Source organism: Dermacentor variabilis, chromosome 10 (genome assembly GCF_050947875.1).
Source record: "Dermacentor variabilis isolate Ectoservices chromosome 10, ASM5094787v1, whole genome shotgun sequence".
Classification (NCBI taxonomy): domain Eukaryota; kingdom Metazoa; phylum Arthropoda; class Arachnida; order Ixodida; family Ixodidae; genus Dermacentor; species Dermacentor variabilis.
The window spans coordinates 8,183,406-8,205,513 of NC_134577.1; the positions used below are offsets into that span (position 1 = coordinate 8,183,406).

Below are 22,108 nucleotides of genomic sequence, written 5' to 3' on the forward strand. Positions count from 1 at the left end.
TTTACTTGTGCGTACAGCAGTGGTTAATGTCACAAGCAGCTGAGAGGGGAGTATGGTTTGGGTCATGGAGGGTGGAGAAGAAAAGGAGGATGCTACTAAATGAAGTATAATCTGAGTGCTGTTTGAGGTTTAAACATTCATGATCAATCAACCAAGCTAGGGAACATGCAATTGTATGGCTGGCATAGTCACTATGCTGCCACTCCACTGGGTGCACTTGCTGGCATTTGTATACGCTAATTCCCAGGTGTAGAGCTGGTTATTTCTGCCAACTTCACAACTCCATGCCATATGGGATCCATCAGTTGCTGTGCTAGGCTGCTCCTCTTGTGGCATGGCATAGGGCAGTTGGTGCAAGCGGTGACTTATGTGGAGCTCCATGGAAATACTTCAGGGGTAGGTTGGAGAGAACAGAGGACTTAGGGACTGAAGAGCACCTCTACCACTTGTGAGGCAATGGTTAGGTGACAGGTTTATTGTTTAGCAAATGTGCCACTCACTACAATTTCCCTGCACAGTGATGATGAGTATGTACAGATGTGGAAACTGAAGTGAACTCGCAGCACTCGCATAAATATGGACCATTGGAAACTTGTTTAAACTGCACCTATAAATATAAGGAAAGATGCATGCTCTTTCGAGCCAGGAATGCTTAATGAACTGGCTTCTCACATACATAGTTTGGAGGTAAAATTGGCTTCAGCACTATGCTGCCATCCTTTGGTCACACTACAGATGTCTTGTAGAGATCTTCTCTCTGCCTGTAGACAAGCTATCAAGGCTTCCACATGTGACACACTCTACACCGCTAGCCACACGCCCTAGCATTCCCTGTAAAATAGATGCCCATGTACACTCGAAGAATTACGATGCCCTCACCTGACCTTAAATCGATCACAAAGATCACTACATCACAGCTACTTCATCAGCCATGTTGTTACTTGGAGAGAACATAAATGCCAAAATTTTACGTGATATGCATTGGTCTTTCAGTGGCTGGTGCACCACAGAATGTGACGATGCGTTGTTTTGCAAACACGGAAATGAACATGACATATGGCATCATCACATGGCACCCACCTGAGGATGCCCGGGGTACAATTGTTGGTTACAAGGTAAGCTGAGTTGCCTTTTGTTTTCCAAATTGTTTTTTTTTTTCTGCATCTCTTCTTCCCTGATTGTAAAATTCTCAACACAGATTGAGAGTGCATTTTGTGCCAAGAATTTTGTGATTGGCTGGCACATACACATTGGTCAATCACACTAGTCAGTCAGGATCTGGCCCATACTGTAGGCAGTATGGTGAAGCGATCTCATGTGGGCAACCTTTCTCAGTTTTACTCCCGTTATGTAGTGATTGCGAGTAGGAACATCAAAAGAATATAAATGCAGCACAAATGTGTGGAGTTAGGCCTGCTACATACCTTGGCCCCCTTATCAAAACCTTTGCTCTCTATTCAGAAATTTTTTTTACAATACGTTATTATGATCAGTTTGTACTTCAAGGACATAGAAGCATTGCCAGAGTGGAAAAACATTATTATTTATTAACAAGTGAGTTTTAAACAGTGTTTTAAGATCTTATACAGTCATCTTATTCGTATTTCTCTCAAGCTTGGTTTTTCAGTGACCTTTGATATAGAGCCTACAGCACCTGCAAACAAGGCTAATGCAGGTACAAAAGCATCATTAATTGCCCTACCAAAGCTTTCCACCAATAGGGCTATTGGTTCTATAGGTTTATTGGTTCTATAATATCATATTGGTTCTATAGACTTATTATTTATTTATTTATTTATTTTATTTACAAAGACTTTACAGGCCCCTGTAGGAGCATGATGTAAGGGGGCATAAACGAAAACGGTACTGTAAGAGCTAGTAAATATATTACGTAGCAAGTGGCACTTGTCATACATTTCTAATACGAAGCATTCAAACGCAAGGTATACAGTATGCTTTCAAGATGCATTAAATGCAATAGAATGCATTTGCGGGGGCGACCAAGTGCCATACATGCTAGCGAGATAGGAACATATACACAAGGATAAAGCTTAGAGTATTTTATTTGCACTTTGCTGGACAGCACTTATCTCAAACATGCAGTACAACAAATGCATAAAGATCACATAGGCAGAGATAAAAATGGTGCTAATTTTATAATTGTGCTGGAGTGTGGCAAAACTCGGTTGGGAAACTACTGATGCAGGCTCGAAACAGCTTCAGATGCATCCACAGAGACACACAAAAAAAGAACATACATCTGCTATGAACTGCTGAAACTATCAGGCGCACATTTTGAAGTGAAACGTCTTTTATCTCAGGGCACCCTGTCTACCTTTATAAACGATGTCACATAGGCATATCGCCTATCACAGCACACAGTGCATTGATACTTCAGGCAAACTTGCGTAGTTATAGTTGAGGAAGTGAGCATGTCCGAGGGGGATCACATGGTGGTCAGCATCCATTTCGTGGGCCCTATTATCACAGTTATTAGGCCTAAGTTGGCCAACAAGTTCGGTGTGGCCAGTACTTCATGTTATATGTATTCACCATACGGGTCCTGTAACGGTGCTTCTATGTGATTATGGACTGCACACAAGTGCAAATCAATAGCACAAATCGCAGCAAACGTTTTAGCAAAGACCCAGAGGAAAAAACTTTGAAGGACCAAAGGACTGAGCAACGAGGTGTCTACTGCAAGCACTTAATTGTCGTTCATCAACTACCTGTCATGGCGGTACGCAAACTGGTGTAGTTTTGCAGTCCCATCCACTCAGTCTCACTCAAGCAACGATTAGGGTGTTGAGCATCACGGAATTGTGTTATTACGCAATGGACGTGACTGCGTGTACACGGGCCACAGAATCAGCCGGCACGAAGAAGTACAGGGGACAACCAGTGATTTAAGTTTACGATGTACTAAACTGCTACGGTCTCAGTGCATGTGTTCTGTGACCAACACCGGTCTCTCATATGCTTTTCCATCGTTTACAATGAAGTGATTAGGGAAATTGCGCTATTATGTTCATTGCCAGCTGCATCTCTTATTTTTTCAGTCTTTATCAGTCCAACAGGAAACAAAGAAACAACAAATAGACAGTTCTAATATAGCGTACGCAACTATAGCGTATGCTATATGCTATAGTATAGTAACGCAGGTTTGGTACAGCTTTAATTGCCCTGCGAGATCTTCTGATCTCAGGGGCCACATGCCATTGTCGCGGCTATCTCCCGATTTCACCAATAAGTGGCACTGACGTCTCGAATGTTTCTTTCGTTAGGCTTCGACCCATTCGATACGAGGAGCCATCTCGAAAACCCTACAAGGTTATTCATAATACTCTGTCATCAAAGCGACCCGAGACGAAGCAAAAGTCTTTTACACAGTCATTTGCTACAAACAAAGTGAATTTTATGAAAGCAACGCTAAATTCAATTAGAAGCGGGCAGCCTGGACCGCTGCCATGTTTTACGTAAAGTACACAAACCACACAACGACGCTAATGCTAAATCTGAGAAATAGCGTGCGTATGCTATACGTTATGGGTTGTTTAGTGTTCTGTGCATGCGTAGTGACAACCCGCTATATTGTAGTGTACACCATGGTATAGCGTATGCTGAACTAAAACTGTCTAATATTTCCCGCTTATCAAAACACATTGGTGTCAGTATGAACCTATTCGTCAAAAACAATCACCTATTGCGCCCTCTTGGTGCCAGTGCAAGCTCTATTGGGCCAATAAATAGTAGATAGAGGTCCCCTATTGGACCCGATAGGTACATTATTCCAATAGACGGACAATAAATGTCACCTATTGCTACCAGTAGAATCCATATAGAACCAATACAGTTTCAATATGTATAGAATTGCTCTATTGGAAGACTGCAGTATTTTTCATCCTGTTCCTTTCTTCTAGGTTCTCTTGGAAGGCCATGCATTTTTTCGACGTGAGACGGGTGTTTTTGACACGGAGCGGCTGAAGGAGCCACATGAAGTGAACTCAACCACTCTCAAGTACACCATCACCATCAAACCCAACACTAACTACACTGTGCGAATCTGCACTGTCAACAAAGCTGGCTGCGGAAACCTGAGTGGTGTTACTGCTCGGTCTACTTGCACTTCACCTCCAATAGGTTTGCATGTTCAGCTGTTATGACTGCCTCCTCGGCTCGAAATAACATAGTTGTTGTAAGATTACGTAGGTCAATACCTCTCTTTGAATTTAGCCGCCCAGGTTTTTTCCACATATCGTAGTAGCCATTAAGCATAACCAAAGTTAGACTCCCATGTTCATCGTCGTCATCATCACCAACAGCCTATTTTTATGTCCACTGCAGGACAAAGGCCTCTGCCAGCAATCTCCAATTACCCTTGAATTGCACTAGCCAATTACAACTTGTGCCTGCAAACTCCCTCATTTCATCACCCCACCTAATTTTCTGCTGTCCTCAACTGTGCTTTCAATTCCTTGGCACCCAATCCATAACTCTAATGGTCCATCAGTTATCTGCCTTATGCATTACACGGCTTACCCAGCTCCATTTATTTCTCTCAATGTCAACTAGAATATTGGCTATCTTTGTTTGCTCTCTGATCCACACCACTGTCTTCCTGTCTCTTAATGTTACTCCCAGCTTTTTCATACCATTGCTCTTTGTGTGGTTATTAACTCTTTCTCAAGTTTCTTTGTTTATGTTTCATCCCCATGTGTTAGCACTAGTAGAATACAATAATTGAAAACTTTGCTTTTTGATGACAGTGGTAAGCTCACATTCAAGATTTGGTGATGCCTGCTGTATGTACAACAGTGCATTTTTATTCTTCTGTAATATTCCTTCTCGTTATCATGGTCCCCTGTGAGTAATTGACCAATGTAAACATACTCCTGCACGGACTCTACAGGTGGGCTGGCCATTATGAATTCTTGCTTCCTTGCCAGGCTATTGAACATTGCCTTTGTCTTCTGCATATTAATTTTCAACCCTATTTTTACACTTTCTCGGTTAAGGTCCTTGGCCATTTGTTGCAGTTCATTCCCAATGTCACTGAATAGGACAAGGTCATTTACAAACCGAAGGTTGTTGAGATATTCACCATTGATCCTCACTCCTAATATGCTTCCTGTGTTTATATGCGTGTGCAGTGGTGACACATTGATTGCACTGATTAATCATCAAAGCTGATAAACCAGTAAAGTCACTGGCCATTAAAGTCTTTAGCTCAACTGGCTGGTGCTACAAAACACAATCGGTCTTTAGTGGTTTGAACTGGTTTTAGTTGGTTTCATTAATGTTTTGACACACAAATCAGTTGGACCTAACAAGGTATTTTTTTACTGGGATCACAGGATCATTTTTTGGCTTATCAGAAATTACATATTGTGCAAAAATACATAAGGCCCTCATAAAGTGCCACAGCTGTCACTCCAACACTGTTGTCAATTCATTTGGAACTGCAAAAGATTTAGTTCATTGCTGTGTACTGGTGTCATAAGTGAAAAAACTGTAGCCAGAAAACAGAGGGCTTTTTTTCAACGTCAACATCATCTGCAAGAAAAAAACATTCATAGCCTAATTAAACAATGAATGAAGACATCATGTTGAGAGTTGGTATGACACTAATTCATGAGCATAGATTGTCTACAAATTGAATTCCATTTACAAAAAGTTGTATGTTTCTGTAAATGATTTTTCTATTACCATAGAACTTGCACGAAGTCAACATTTAAATAATGCAGTTTTGGTGAACTTTTTATAGGTTCCTCATCCTCAAAATATAATTGCTGCCTTTTTCTTCAACATATTAAAAAGTCAGGGTTTCAGAAGGAACAAGGGGTGTCCTGAAATTAATATACTATATTTCACAGAAAAGTTGCTGCTTCACTAAACCATAGGGGTATAAGCAGTGTTCTAAGTGTTGCCTGAGGAATATTATCAAAAGAAATAAAAAAATAATCAGGCTTGGCATAATTTCTGAACTTAAATCGCAGCCCTTGAAGCCACAAAATTTCATGCATGCAAACTTCTTCATTAACAAATATCATAGGTCCTTTCCTTTCGGGCCGAGTGAATTAATGCAGAAAGCATAATCATGAATCCTGTATTCATGACTTGCTTCCATAGGTCTGTCAGTGTGAACAGACTCCATGCGCTTACACATAAAATATATTTTTTTGTTGTGCGCATGTTCTTTCTAAAGTGAAGCTTTCTTTGCCTCTTCCTTCAACTTTTCCACTGCTACTGCTGCTATCGACGTCTTGCACACCGCATCACAGCGTGTATATTCAGGGCAGAAGGGTGGCAGAGAGGAGAGGCGACATGAGAAACTCTTTTTTAACCTTTCCATTGCATTAACACAATGCCCTCTGGAGCTTCCTGGGTGTCACCACGATACCTTCTTTATTGCTGTAATTGTCTGTGACCCCCTTGCAAAAGCATTGCAACAGCTGCAGCACTTACCTTTGTACTAGCCTGCAACAGTCAAGATGGGAGGTAGCATGGAGAGGAAGCAGGGAGAAGCAGCAGCTAATGACTACAACCAACGCAGTCACGAAACGAGTGATTAACAACCCTGCCATTCTTTGCTCGCATACACGGGGGGAGGGTGATAGAGTGTACAGGTGATGTAAGGAGGCAAGGAAACATTACTACTAGGCATGACAGCAATTGGGGACAAACTGAATAAATCTAAGTTTGAGGTAGGGCATGGTATGTTTCTACTATTTCTGAAAAATAAACACCATGCAAATTTGTCTAGCGGAAACTGACACAGGGAGTGCAGAGGCACAGTCATATTAAAGCACTGCGGCGTCTAGGCGACACTATGACAGAAGCTGCACATCAAATCCGCGCTTCTGTGCCCACTGCAGTAGATTTGCCTCTGTGGCATTGCTCGAGGTCACAGTTTCGACTGCGACCATGGCAGCCACTTTCGATCAGAGCAACATACAAGAATGCTCGTGTACTTAGATTTAGGGGCACAGTGAACAACCCGGGTCAAAATTAATCTGCAGTCTGCCACTACAGTGCACCTGATAATTCTATTGCGGTGTTGGCCACGTACAGCACCATAATTCAATTAAACTTTAACACTTTGGCCACGATGCAATGTACCATATGAGATAATGACAGTGCTAACCTTATCAGACGTTACGAGCAATGGCGCACAAGGACGCCTTAAGCAAGCACGTCTCGCTGTGTATTCTGTGTACTACGCAGAGAAACAGCAGTTGTGAATGCAAGGTAAAATTTAAAATCAGTCAACCAATCTCTTATTGTACTAAATGCTAAAAAAATTAAACATTCCACCGTCAGCTCCACCGCTAATTATCGTCAATCAAAGCAAACAACACAGAAAGGTTTCCTTACGTTTATTCTCACAGTGCATAGTATCTGCATAATTTTTTGACAATTTGATGTATATTATATTACAATTCATCTGCCACAGGGCCAGCACAACTGCCCAAGTTCAACCTTCAGAGAATGGAGCGTGAAAAGCGGCACAGGCAGCTCAAGCTTCACCTGAAACGAGTGTCGGAGAGGAATGGAAACATCCTGTAGGTATCATGTGTGTAGAAAAAGTTATCTTATGCCATGCTGCATTTTCTTTTAGAATTGTTGTGGTGAGTACAAACCCATATGTACACTGTTGTGCAGACCATGCAAGTGTTCCGCTCCAGGAAAAATTAAAGCACTGATCAGCATTAGCTCACTGAGGCTTTGCACAGCTCGCAAAAACCAGTGTGTGCAGTATTACACAATCTGTATGTCCATGCATGCACGGAAGCAGGCTATTCTTAACCATGCAGCCACCACCAGGTGCCGCCCTCATACACTGGAACCTCAAGGAGCTGAACTGTGTGCTCTGCACGGTAGTCGACGGGTCTGTACAGTGTCTGCAACATTTGTGTAGGTGTTCTTTTCTTAACTTTACAATTTCGATAGGCTGGCACACCAAAGCCACAAGCTGTCTTTTAGGGTGGACTCAAGCAGTAGTAACAAGCTGTCTTAGCATGCAATATACACCGATGAGAAAACTAACACAAACATGGCAAGATATAGCACACCACAGGATTAACTTATATACTACATGTAGCTCACTGCATGGGTCAACATACTTTAAACGCGAGTATGGTATGTTGCGATTGACTTCACCTAGGCACAAAATATAAATTTTATAACAAACAATGCTTTTTGCTTTCATAGCACATTTACCTTGCATTAGTTCAGGTCATTCATTAACTGTGCAATGTGTCCTTTTAGGTGCTACAGAGTGATTGTGGTGAAGCTTGCCCGTGGAGAGACTCTGGAGTCTCTGCCCAAGGACCAAAAGCAGTTGAACATCACATCCTATCACGAGGTCCATCGAATAAGCAGCAATGGAGCTTACATTGCAGAGGCCATCAGCAGGTGTGAAGCAAACAAACTTCTTTCTTGGTATGGGCAGTAGAGTAGTCGTAATAGGTCAATGTGGCTGTTTTAAAATTTACATGTTCCTTTTCTTTTGAATCACAGGAGATTAATCCATGTCTGCTTCTCGTGATGTAGCGGAATATACCAGTTTGTCTTCAGTTTGAATATTTCTTCATAATGTGGAACATGTGCTCATCTATGAAGGGGAAAGAAATGTTGAGAAAGGTCAAGCAATACTGAAAGTTTCTGTTTGATTTTGATAGATTTGAACATTTTAGATAGCGCTGTTTCTAATGGGTCTGTTGCAAAAACTTTTTTTGCTGCCAAACCTGCATCGGTCACATTTGTTTAGCAAAAGCATTACTCTTAACCAAAATTTGTTGCTTGTATATGCAGGGTGTCTCAACTATCATGCACCTAGATTTAAAAATATGCAAATGCCATGTAGCTCGACAGAACGAAGGTATTGTTGTTTGCCATCGCTTGGAGATATACTGAGATTATTTTTTGCATTCCATCTATTTACATAATTAGTGTGAATTAATCAACTTCTCAAATATTATAATTAGATAAAAAGTGTCAATGAGAAAAGTGTAGAGCAGCATGAAAAACTCCCAATACAGCTCTCTGTTGCTCTACATGCTACATAAGTATTTTTCTGAGTGTGAAAGAAGCCTGCAAATACACGCAAAGTGCCTCAAGTGGCCAGTCGCGCAGCAATTTTACGTGTATTTGCGGGCTTCTTTCGCGTTCAGAAAAACACTTGGCAACAGAACGCTGTATGAAAGGTCTTTCATGTTGCTCTACTATTTTCTCATTAACATTTTTCATGTAACTATAATATATGAAAAGTTGATTAATTAATTAGAACTAATTATGTAAATAGGTGGAATGCAAAAAAAATATCTGAGTACATCTCCAAGCGACAACAAACAACATTACTTTGGTTCTGTCGAGCTACATGGCATTTGCATATTTTTTAAATCCAGGTGTGTGACAGTGTGGACACCCTGTAGAGTTGCTGGCACTTTAGAAATGCAGTTCCGTAGTATTCATTCAAGCACCATAGAAAAGCCCAGTTTAACTGACTGTCATCTGATGCAACAGGGTGAACTATGGAAGGTAATGTCCATAACTGTTACTATTGTTTTTTCCCAAAAGCATCTGTTATCCTGATATTTATTGTTAGCCTCATTAATTACTTATTGCAATACTAAATGATAAATGGAATAACCTTTCAATAAGTATTTGGATATCTTACTCTTCCATTAGTGAATCACTGACTTTATTATCGAATGTATCATTCTCAGGCTTCTGCACCATTTATGAAAAGAATGAAGCACCAATATTTATTGCCCTTCCATTTATTGTACTGGCACTGGAACAGTACCCTTGAATCAGACTTGCCATCTAACCATTTTGTAGTCACCACCTGTAGCAATACAGTGAAGTGTTTGTGCGATCAAGCCATTCTGTAACATTTCTTCATTGCCTATTGGTCTCACAGTGAGGACTTTGTGGAAGAGGTGATCCTCGGGGATGAAAGGAATCACGTGTGCTCTGCTGATTCTATACGAAGTGTGACAGAAGACTCGCGCATGAACAGAAGAGCTGCAGATGCACTCAACATCACTGAGCCATCCACACCTGCTGTTGACGTTGAATATGTGCGCGATGGTGCGCTTGCGGCGAACACAAACTACACTGGCTTTGTTCAAGTACATGTTCGGGGTTCGAATGGAACATTGCTCTCTCAGCAGAGCCCTTATTTTGCTCCAGTGGAAACAGGTAGGTCTATGTGACAATTTACATCAGAATGTAACAGGTAGAAGTCACCCCTGACAGGCATACTTGTTGTTTTTCAACTACAAAGTTTTCTTCCATATTCTCTTTTTGATATCAAGGAGGGAAACTTACCTTTAACTTTTAACACCCAGACAGTTAGAAAAAAAACTGCCTTGGCTTTTTGAGAGCAAATTTTGTGGTGTAAAAAAAAAATTGCCCTGATTTTCTGTAATCCAGCCTCCCTAACCACTATAGTGTTATGGCAAAGTGATAAGACTGTCAATTAGCGGCCAGAGGCTAAATTATCGGACACCTCAGAGCAATGAAAGCATTCAGCTGGATCAGTTTTGCAGGAATTCTCAAGAGGCAGCTAATATTGAAGAGGAGCAATTTGCATTCGTAAAGCAGCCAAGTACAGCTAATTAGAACAATCCTGTACCACCTGAGATAATTTGCAGGAATTCTCAAGAGGCAGTTAATATTGAAGAGGAAAAATTTGCATTCGTAAAGTAGCCTACACCTAATTAGAACAATCCTGTACCACCTGAGAAAACCAGGACCAATACTGTATCACCTATTAATTGTGTGTAAATAAAAATACAGTGCAAGAAATGATGATGCAGGTATAGTTACAACTAAGTTCATTTACAGTATAGCATGCACATAAATGTACTTCATCAAATATGCACGCGCAAGTAATCTTGTATTATAGTGCTCTGATTAGTTATCCCCTCCCCCAACCAAATTAAGGGTACAATTAGAAATATCAAGGAAAGGGTGGTGGTAAAAATGATCATTAATGCACATGTACTTCACAGAGTATACGCTCATGGTGTACTGCAAATGAAAACAGTTGCGAGCATGTGCCTGCATTAATTGTCATCGTTTTTATTGTGTATACTAGCTATTCACAAATGACTAAGAGCCAACTCACCATATGAAACCAATATCAGTCAATTAAATCAAATCAATGTCTGCTCAATGTGTTTTTACCATTAAAAGTTATTCAGTACCCTTGTTAATCTTGGCCACAAATAAGGAAATGTACACCTAGGTGCAAGCATTATATGTAATGTAGCATATGGCTTTTTTTCTCTACACAGGCACTGATCGCAACACTATTACTGCCGAAAGCCCTGCTGCAATTGTGTTTGGAGTGATATGTGGCCTTGTCCTTGTGGCTTTGATGATGGTCATCATTGTGTGCATCATGAAGTAAGATACCACTACTACTAGGCATAATGTATTTGATCAATTATTTAAATCACTGAATCAAAAATGAGCTTTACTTAAACCTATTCAGGAAATGAGTACAGAATACTGGGACCAATATGCTTTGCAGCTAGAACCTGGTTCAATTCAGAAAATACATATAAGTCAACTGCGCACATATCTGCTCAACGAGTAATAATTAACATTGTTTAAATGATCAATCAATAATTGACTGAGGAAGAGCGGTGACATTTCAGTAGACATGTAGAAGCATTTACATGCAAGGTTAAAGTTTCTGGTAACTCTTATATCCACAGGCACAGCCTTCCAAGTTATTGCCCCAAAGAACTTGAATAATTATTCACTGTACATATTGCTGCTGTGCACTGTACACCTGCTGTAACATTCGAGGAATTGTCTCAGCTATGGGCTCCCTCAATTTAAAGATTGTTCTATTGTCCAAAGCGTAAACTTTCACACCAGTAAAAGAGAATTTCTTGTACTTGACACCTCAATACTTGCTGAAGCACTGTTTGCTTACAAGTCACAGCGCTTTGTACTTTTTAGCTACATAGCATTTTACTGCGTGTAATTTCAGCTGTGTGCCTTGAATTGTGCATCTCTTTTTGAATTGTGCAACCATTCATTCTTTTGGACCCCTTCCTTCAACTAATGTCGCTGTGAAACCAAAGTTTACCTAGAGTGTTCCTTGAACAAGCTCTACAAAATGTCTTTGATACTTTGATGATGGAGGTGTTTAATTTTTTTGTAGGAGCTCACATTACCGTAGCCTTTGTTGAGGGCCACAATCGCACTCATCTTTCTGTTATTCCCCTTAGGAAGAAAAATGGCCAGCTGTATGAGGACCAAGGTGAGCGGCTGGGTCTGACCGCTTTTCTTCGGAGAACCATTCAGAAGAATGGCCATGTTCCCCGGGCGAAAAGTGAACACATGCTCTTTGCTAAGCATGATCTGGCTTTCTCTGTAGTGGCTTTGGCTATGGCTGTTGTCCTTGCATGCATTGAATACCTGCATGTTGTGCAGTCTACTCGCAGAGAGCAGAAAACAAGCCTCCATTTCAATATTTTGTTCTTCTGCAGTGTAGGAGAATGAAGGCCGTTCGGCCCCAGATAAATTGTGCATTAAAATTATGATAAAGTGTAACAATACAAGTACACACTAAAGGTTCTGGCAAATTATATATATATATATATAGACACACACTAAGAACCTACATTTTCCTTAGTTGCTAAGCTGCTAAAGGTTTAGCAAGCTGTGCTCTTCTATGCAGTCTACATATGTAACCAGTCTGGTTAAAAGGCAAAGCTGAAAAAAGCAAGGGCCAGAAACTATATTCTAGTGTTACAAGCATGGTTGCCAACATCACCAACATTAGCATTTATATTTGTGCGGTTTTACAAAATTAGCAACCAACAAGCATTAGCATTTCATTACTATCATTTGTTTAAGGGTGTCATCTGCATATCAGGATCATCTATTATTCTGTGTATTTGTTTTCTTTTTTGGATTGGCTATCTAAGTACATTTTTGTATCTTAATGTTTGCTTCAATGCGAGGCTTTTTTTATTTTTTTGGCATGTTGCTCCTAATAAGTATAGCTTTGTCTTCAATACTTACTATAACAATCCTCTACCTCTGCATTTTCATGCTTGATGAACTATCACACTTCTGCACATTACACTGAAATCATATGTTAAATTATATATTCTGGATTGGATTATTGTATTCCAAGGTCTCGTTATCTTTACAAGATAGTATTGACTCCTAGTGACTGCATAGCACTGTTGCAAAGACTGACTTATAAAGTGCTTGTTAGTATTGCACATTGCTTTACTTATACACTGAGGTTTTATCATTGGCCTTTGTGCACTTTTTGTTTATGAAAACTTGTTACAATGTTATAGTTTGCTAGATACTTCTGTCGTTTCTTATAATTGTTACATTACCTTTTAACTGTGTAATAAAGTGATTCTTTCTACATGGATACCTTTTCACGCAACGGACAAAGTGCCTGTATTATTGGGACATACACACACAGGCTTCATTAGTCTGTAGAGGTCTTGACCAGTAATGACAGCTATAAAGTGTTTTAAAAATTTGTGGCACATAAACAGAACGAGTTATAGACATGTTGACACAGAAGTGCCTCTATGATGCTTTCCTTCCTGCTTCCTTTTGTATTTCTGTTGGACAAATTATTGTAGGGCCCACCAACAAGCCCTTCTATCTGCACTTCTGTTATGATGCATCACTCAGCCAGTTTCTGCGTACTTGTTCTTATAGTACATGATTTTAGTCCTCACGCTTTCTCCAGCTACTGAAAGCATTTTCACAGATGAGCAAGTCAATTTTAGATGTACTGAAAATTTATTCTGGCATTTGCAGCTTCATTGCATGCAGCTATTGAAAAGGGTAATTTTAAGTGGCATGCAAACAGTTCAATTAATTTTGTGGTACAGTTAGCCCATAGGAGTAGTGAAGACAGGATATAGGAAACAGCTCGTACAAAAAATTGAAATGCATTGTTATTTCAGGAGGCAGTTTTGTGAACTCTCCAAACTCGATCCCCATCTCGGCAGATAACTTGCCAACTGCCTTTGTGAAGCGTCACTGTGACAGCGATTTGCTCTTTCAAAGCGAATTTGAGGTTTGTGTCAACAAGCTTTTTTATGCATGCTGTGCTTCAGCTAAGACAAATGTATCAGCTGCTAATACTGGTAGCCATATCTCATGGGAGAAATACTTGTCTTTGTGCGTGCGTGCGTGTGTGTGTGTGTGTGCGTGTGTGTGTGTGTGTGTGTGTGTGTGTGTGTGTGTGCGTGCGTGCGTGCACGCGCAACTGATCACTCTATATTTTAATGCCTTTAGCTAATTGATAAATCACAGCAATGTTTTGCACTTGCATTTTATGTGAGTGTAAGTGGCTGAAAAAGTGCACCTGTCTCCACAGATGTTGCCCGAGAAGTTCAGGGACAGGACAACATATGCATCCGATGCCCCTGAAAATATGCACAAAAATCGCTACCCAGACATCAAGGCTTGTGAGTGCTTGCCCGTACTGACTACATCTGAATCTGATGGGATTGTTGATCTGCATGCCATAGAGTGCGCCTTAATTTATATTGTTCTCTTGCAGTTGACCAAACAAGGGTCAAGCTGTCCACCATTGATGGCATTCCTGGCTCTGACTACATCAATGCAAATTTTGTTGAGGTAACACAGCATCATTAGATGTAGCAAGTTAACTGGGCATCGAACTTTAATCTCACTGCACTAATAATTCTTGAAGGACAAAAGTGGCAGAGCAGTACAGAGAAACAAGCATCGTTAGTTAATAATGTTTGTTGTGTTTTATGTGAACTGCTATATGACAACACAATTCATTAATGATTTCTTTAGGTCAGCTCATAGTAGCTTGCTAATATGATTTTATTACCATTGCAAGTTTCTGATTTTTTTTTTTACTACCTAAATGATGTTTTTCAAATAAAAACTTGGAGGATGCTTAAGCGTCGTATTTAAGAGTGGAACGCAATAGCATTCAAATGTCCCTGACTGCTTCTCACGCTTCCCGGTAACTGCAGCTTATGTATCCATAATGTTTACCGTGAAATGCTGGATGCAAACAGCATGCACGAAGTGAGCTTTCTGGCAGAAACATGGCTTCTTGCGTGGGCCGCGTTCCCGGAGGTAGTGCACAGCTGCGTCAAAAAATCGCATCATTTTCAGATTTCTGTTATTGTTTCACACATTTAATATTTAAGTCTGAGACAATTTAAAATAAAAGGCATGTGCTGTGGGTGTTTTGTTTGACACAAACAGCGCATGCTGACATTTGATGATGACATGGCGACATTTAAATGTTCGTAGGGCATCGTTTTTAAAATTTCGAGGAATGATTTTGTCAAGAATGTAAGACAAGGTATGAGCAAATTTTGTGAGAGAATGGTGTGGCAATATAACCCGCATATACCGCATGTAATATTGGAAGGCATGGCATATACATATACCTAAACATAGTTTATGGCACTTTTTGCTCACAGGATGCCAATGCCGGCTACGACGCCGACACCGGATTTTGGCCGACACGGGGCCTTTAACGCTGTCACATTATGACATGAGTTATGCAAGGGAAGTGCTCATGTTTAACAGGGGGCCTCCCGAAGAAAATGAAAAGCCAAAGTACTTCAGCAAGCACAAAAGGCCTAGAACATATTTAAATTTGATAAGTTAAACTACTGTGCAAATTAAGAGTATGCAAAATTATGTCTGATAAAGATTCATTATGACCTTCAGTTGTAATGTCGCCAAAGACTTTTAACTGTAGGTGAATGGAGTGCACGAATTTCAAGAATACGTGACTAAACAGAATTTTGGCTTGTTCTGAAGTGAACGTTGCTGGTGGCACTATTTGATGACACTATGAAATTTGAAGATGAATTTCAAAGGATCTGGTGCATTGTGCAGTAATAAAAAACATGTGTATGAAATGCAAGCTCAACTAATATTTCAGCTCGGCACCAGTCGAAAAAAAAGCAAAACCTGCCTTTCATAAGTGTGTTTGTTTATGCGGCTTTGTGGTGATATATTTAGGTCTGGCATTATTGTCTGTTTTATTCATATGGTTGTAACTAATAAAAAAATCAAGCCTCTTCTGATCCCCTTATTCTTCATGGTTATAATATGCGCGCATCTGCACCCTACACTGTAATGATGTTTTATTCGTTCTGTACACTAGCACAGTGTTCTCAACAAAATAATTTAAGCATTGCTATCAGTAATGTGTGGTATGGTATTCATTGCTGTGTGGCTAGTAAGAGGTGCATTTCGGTTTGTTTGCTGGGACATACTTCTTGTCATTTGACATTTTTTGCTTCATTTCAACAGGGCTTCGGTGGAAAGAAGACCTTCATCTGTGCGCAAGGTCCACTGGATCGAACTGTGACAGACTTCTGGAGGATGATCTGGGAGCACCGAGTTTCAGTTATAGTGATGTTAACTGGAATTGAAGAAAATGGCAAGGTAGCCTGGCTTTTCTGAAATGTCCTTATTGTATTAAAGATGTCTTTACTGTATTATTTCTTTATTTCATGTAGTTAATGACCTTTGCAAAGTTATGCTTATCACAATGGCTATATCTTGCACCTAATACTAGCAAAGTACTTTGGCACCTTTCTGTTATGAAGTTTTACCATAAATATTATTACTATTTCTGTCCAGAAGTTGATCGCAATATTTTATGATATTAATCATGATCACACATTTAGGACCATGGTGAAGTTGAGACGTTGCAACCAGGTACTGATTTGCTAAAATGGTATTTTTCAATGCTGCTGTGAGAATTTTACAGTTGCTTATGACAAGTTTTAGTTCATGTGATTTCTATAATGTGCTGTTCTTCATTTGTATGTTGTCTTTACAAACAGATTTCTTCAACTTTCTCTTTTTTTCTCTCTCTCCCAATACAGATAAAATGTGCCCAGTACTGGTCTGATGAAGGCATCAAAGAAATTGAAAAACAGTATACTGTTAGAGTTGTCACAGCAAAGAGATATTCGGATTATGTTGTGCGACGGTTCTTTATTGAGCACACTCAGGTACACACCTTTCTTTAACTTTTGCTATACACTCATTTGTTTGAGTACAGAATCTTTGTCTGCTATCCAACTTTTGTTGCAAGATGAAACAAACTAAAGCTTTAGTTTATTTCATTTCATGTGTACAGAATTATCAAAATTCTGCACACATAACATTCTGACTACAGTTTAGGCTTTTCCTGTTAGGTTTCAGCCAGCTTAACCAGCCTAGAAGTATGAAGCCATTTAAGATGGCCCGCATTTAGAGACATTTTAGAGCTACATTTAGACAAATTAGAGCAACTAAATAGTACAGTGAAAACTTCACACTTACTGCAACGAAGTAAGTCTCTATATAGTTAAGCTTGGTCACTTGTACTCTGCACGTACAAAATATGATGATTACTCCTTTCACTGACCTTTCTGTACAGCCTTTTTATCAAAGCACTAAATTGCTTTAGCACTGAGCTTTGAACTTTCCGTCTAAGTTGAAGAATTTCACGAGTCTGTTAAAGCAGTTCCATCAGACCCTTGTCCTGCAATGCAATTCCCACAGTGGTAAAGCACAGGCAGCAAGTGGGGACATTGTCTTATCACAAAGTAGCTCAGCATTTCAGAACATGTCATCACTTTTATATCTTCACATGTGCATGCATAGATCTGTGCTTGATGTATTTTGCGATTGAATTTGATGATCATTCATGCTCTGAACTTGCTATTGATTTAAATACTTTGGCCATATGAGAAGCACAGCGCTGCTATCACTTTTGCCATTCAAATAAAGGAGACTGCAGGCCTGTCATGCTATGGGAACTCTTTCTCCTGTGATTGTCGGGAAAAGGTGGCAAATCATTGGAAATCAGCTAAATTAGAATAACCATTGAAGCACTGCAAACTTGAGTCCAGTCTGTTCTAAGTGATGAGCTTCCTTTCTTATTTGAATCAGGATGGCATCACTGAGGAGCGAGAGATCCTGCAATTTCACTTCACCATGTGGAAGGACTTCCTGGCACCTGACCAACCTTCGTGGCTGCTACGATTCATCAAGCGTGTCAATGAGCATTACGTCTCTGACAGAGGGCCGCTACTTGTGCATTGCAGGTACTTTCCTTACTGAAAACATAGGCTGGAGTCAATCATGGTGTTCACCTGTAGCTTAACAAAAATGACTGTCTTGCGCACAGTGGAGCTTAAGTAGGAGTTGAATTTGAACTCTCTGATTGGCTATGAATAGTATTTGTGAAAGACTGCAACTGTTTATTGGCATACCATATAGACTTGAGTAAGGGCCGCACTTTTTCACAATTTTGACGAGGTTTGGCCCTTACATAGGACCAAACCCTTGGTCAAAATTGTGCCAGCACAGCCACTGACTACTGCACACCCCGGATGTGACACTCAGATGTGCCACTGCATCAGAGGTCATCATACAGCTAGCTCTCGCCACCTAGTAGCGGCCCACAGAAGTACGCAGCGTGCAAAAATTCACAGAAGCACACGTGCAGCGTCGCAGTACTGAATGTCATTGCTTCTCTGACGGAAATTGTTTTGTCTTTGGTGGAAATTTTTTTTTGTCCAATTTTTGGGCTGCCAACTTGGGGGTGCGGCCCGTATACGGTAACGGCCCTTACACGAGCCTGTACGGTACTAACCTTTCAATTTTGATAAAACTGACCCATTTTCTATTTGACCATTTAATTTCATTTAATTCCCCTTGATGACACCAGTTTAGTCACCTTTATTAGTCATTGCTAAGCCTTGTTTGTTTCTGCAGCGCTGGTGTAGGCAGGACAGGAACATTCGTGGCCATCGACTCACTGCTGGAGGAGCTGGAAAAGACTGAAGAAGTGGATATCTTCAGTTGTGTAGCCAGTCTTCGCAAGCAGCGCAATTTCCTTGTTCAGTCACTGGTACGCAAAACTTGTTTGACTGGCTGCATACCTTGAGGCACATTTAACTGCTGTGTCCCACAAGCCATAATCATCATTGCACAAATGAAACGTGAACTGCACAAATTCAGTGCAGACAAATCTGAACATGCATGCATACTCATCACATTTCAGCTCCTTTTCCCCTTTTATGATTGCACTGTGAACAGTTAGGCTCACTCGTCGTTCAGCATTTCACTTATGCAAGAACTGATTTCAATTGAAATTTCCACTGCAATGGAAGAGAATAAATTTAGTTAAAAATTTGTTTTTGCTGACATAGTCTGGTGTACTTATAGCTGAAATAATCTAAGAATTGCGTCAAAATATTGAATATTTGTTAAATAAGCAGATGAATATTCTTAATTGTTGGAACCAGACACCTTTGAAGAGCCTTGTGTGTGTGTGTGCACACGAGATGACTAAAGTCAATGACAACAAAAAAATTCACATATCATTTAACTGATGAAGCCTGTAGAAAAACAATAGGGCAGTGATTGACGTTTGCAGCAGTGAACTGAATTCTTCATACCTGCATATTCTTTTGCCTTTTGCAGAAGCAGTATATTTTTATTTACCGTGCTCTTTTGGAGCATGCACAGTTTGGTGACACAGAAATTGAGATCCAGCACCTTAGGGACCACTACCTTCAGTTGAAAGAGAAACTGGGAAATTCAGAAAAGTCCGGAATGGTTCTGGAATTTGAGGTAAAACTACAAAAAATTTGTTTCCTCTTTAAGTCATGGTCTTTTTTGTTTGGTTGCTTGCTTGCTTGTTTACTTATGTTCAAAACCTCCTTTGATCTGACCTTTTAATAATTATTTCTGTCTCAGAAACTGGGTGATGTTATCGAAGACCCCAAGACATGCTGCGTGGGAATGATGGACATGAATGTAGCAAAGAACAGATATGACTTTATTGTACCTTGTGAGTTCAACATTGCTTAATAATTTTACACCCTAACCCCGATATAACATATCTTTCTATTTTAAAAAAATTTCATTCACAAGAGCACTTACATCGTGTACTACATATTCATTGTGCATGTATGTATGTGTGTGAACGTTCGGAATCTGTGGTAGCCTTCCTGACACAAACAAAAATTTGTTTGCTGCGCCTTTTGCGTACTGGTTCAAAATTTTGTACCTGCACTCCAGACTGTGCTTGTGTTGTACCTGCTTCTGCACCTTAGTGGTGCCTTTACATAGAATCTTGTGGCCAACACAATGGTGGTTGTGGTCTAAAGACTGCAACACATCGAAAAATTGAAAATTTTTTCATGTGGTTGATGTTTGCTGGTAATGGAGCTTTTGGGCAGGTTGCATGTTCCCACATACTCACGCATGCCGGCTGGAACTGATGGAAAAGCACACAGTGAGCATGTATCTGCTGATTGATAAACTTAGTAGCTTCATAAGATGGCTTGCTGAATTCCACAGTGTCCATTGCCTATTGTGCCATGCTCTTTTTGGTTTAGCATCGCAGCAGAGAGATTTCATCTGTATGCTGAATATACTTGACGCATACTTTCAGATGCAACAGAAATGCCTGTTTCGCTATTGCAGTCGAACCCGGATATATTGAACCCAGATATTTTGAATTGTTGTTTATATCGAACACACAGATTATCCCCTTGTAAATCCTGTGTAAATGTATGGGAAAGTTGTGTAGTATATTGAACTCTAATTTCGCAGGTCATTCGATATATCCTTGCCGTGCACTGGAAGATGCGCTTTCCCCAAAGGTGCAGGCATCTCCTGCGCCCATCTGCAGTCGTTTGGCGTGCGACACTGCTTGACGTTTGTGAGGCGCATGCATGGAGGAAACCGACTTGACGACGGCTGGTCTAGAGCAGCACCACGTCTTGGAAAGTGCGCTTTCCTCAAAGCCCCTTGCATCTCCCGCGGTCGTTCGGCGCGCGACGCCACGTGACGTTTGCAAGTCACATGCGTGAAAGAACGATGTAACCGGCTTGGCGACGGCTGGTCTAGAGCAGCGTCATGCCTTGGAAAATGCGCTTTCCCCAAAGGTGCAGGCATCTCCCGCGTCCATCTGCAGTCGTTCGGCACGTGACACGGTGTGATGTTCGCGAGCCGCGTGCGCGAAGGAAACCGGCTTGGTGACGGCTGGTCTAGAGCAGCTTCGCGCCCTGGAATGTGCACTTTCCCCAAAGGCACAGGCACTTCCCACGCCCGTCTGTGGTCGTTCGGCGTGCAACTCCGCATGACATTTGCGAGCCGCGTGCTCAGAGGAAACTGTCTTGGCGGCGGCTGGTCTAGAGCAGCGCTGTGCCCTGGAAGCTGCGCTTTCCCCAAAGGCGCAGTCATCTCCCGCGGCCATCTGCAATCGTTCGGCGCGTGACGCCGCGTGACGTTTGCGAGTCGCATGCGCAGAGGAAACCGGCTTGGCGACGGCTGGTCTAGAGCATCGCCACGTCCTGGAAGGTGCGCCTTCCCCTAAGGCCTGTGATCCTTTGGCACACGACACCCCGTAATGTTTGCAAGCCATGTGCGTGAAGGAACCAGAAAACCGGTTTGGCAACGGCCGCTCTGTTTTGTCGCGACCGTGAGCGCTGTCTCAAGCTGATTTCTTTGTATTAAATTATTAATATATTGAACTATTTCACGATCCCCTTCGAGTTCGATCTATCCGTATTCGACTGTATCATTGCTTGTCACACACATCAAGACACATATTATCCCACAATATGTAATTTGCAAGCTACAATAGCACTGTGCCAAAGCATAACTTATGGTTCTCCAGCTGAAATGCACATTAGCTGGCCATCTGATTATTGATTATGCTCAATAATAACATGCTAGACATTCTGGAAGCAGACGAACTTATTGCACCACTAAAACATGACGACTGTGACAGGGATAAATCTTTAACAGAGCAAAATTTTCTGCTACAAGTACAATTTCATTAAATTGAGGGTTGGATGTGTTTGTGCATCCCTTGACAAAGGGATGAACATGGAATAATATGCAGCGTGAATTTCCCAGGGCATAGTACCAAGTGCATTGTTGTAGTTATCAATGCATGTGTTGTAATCTGTACTCTGAAAGCAAAGCATACTGATAGAAGAAAAAAGGCTGCCAGCTTAGACTGACATCAGCAGATGTCTTTTTCACACAAGGTGCACATTTGAGTCAATATTTACTTGTC

The 22,108-nt window shown here is 40.8% G+C and overlaps 1 protein-coding gene across 1 annotated transcript in view; it reads left to right on the forward strand.

The window, feature by feature from the left end:
• The window catches only part of Ptp69D (Protein tyrosine phosphatase 69D), a 156,232-nt gene that overhangs the window by 106,170 nt on the left and 27,954 nt on the right, over window positions 1-22,108 (forward strand). Inside the window, exons 11-26 of the mRNA XM_075671544.1 lie at window positions 994-1,115; window positions 3,921-4,140; window positions 7,454-7,562; window positions 8,269-8,415; window positions 9,926-10,206; window positions 11,307-11,418; window positions 12,255-12,286; window positions 13,971-14,083; window positions 14,387-14,477; window positions 14,573-14,649; window positions 16,324-16,458; window positions 16,905-17,033; window positions 17,959-18,113; window positions 18,787-18,922; window positions 19,498-19,647; window positions 19,774-19,867. Of these exons, the coding sequence (XP_075527659.1) occupies window positions 994-1,115; window positions 3,921-4,140; window positions 7,454-7,562; window positions 8,269-8,415; window positions 9,926-10,206; window positions 11,307-11,418; window positions 12,255-12,286; window positions 13,971-14,083; window positions 14,387-14,477; window positions 14,573-14,649; window positions 16,324-16,458; window positions 16,905-17,033; window positions 17,959-18,113; window positions 18,787-18,922; window positions 19,498-19,647; window positions 19,774-19,867 (2,103 nt within the window). The remainder of the gene's footprint in view (window positions 1-993; window positions 1,116-3,920; window positions 4,141-7,453; window positions 7,563-8,268; window positions 8,416-9,925; window positions 10,207-11,306; window positions 11,419-12,254; window positions 12,287-13,970; window positions 14,084-14,386; window positions 14,478-14,572; window positions 14,650-16,323; window positions 16,459-16,904; window positions 17,034-17,958; window positions 18,114-18,786; window positions 18,923-19,497; window positions 19,648-19,773; window positions 19,868-22,108) is intronic.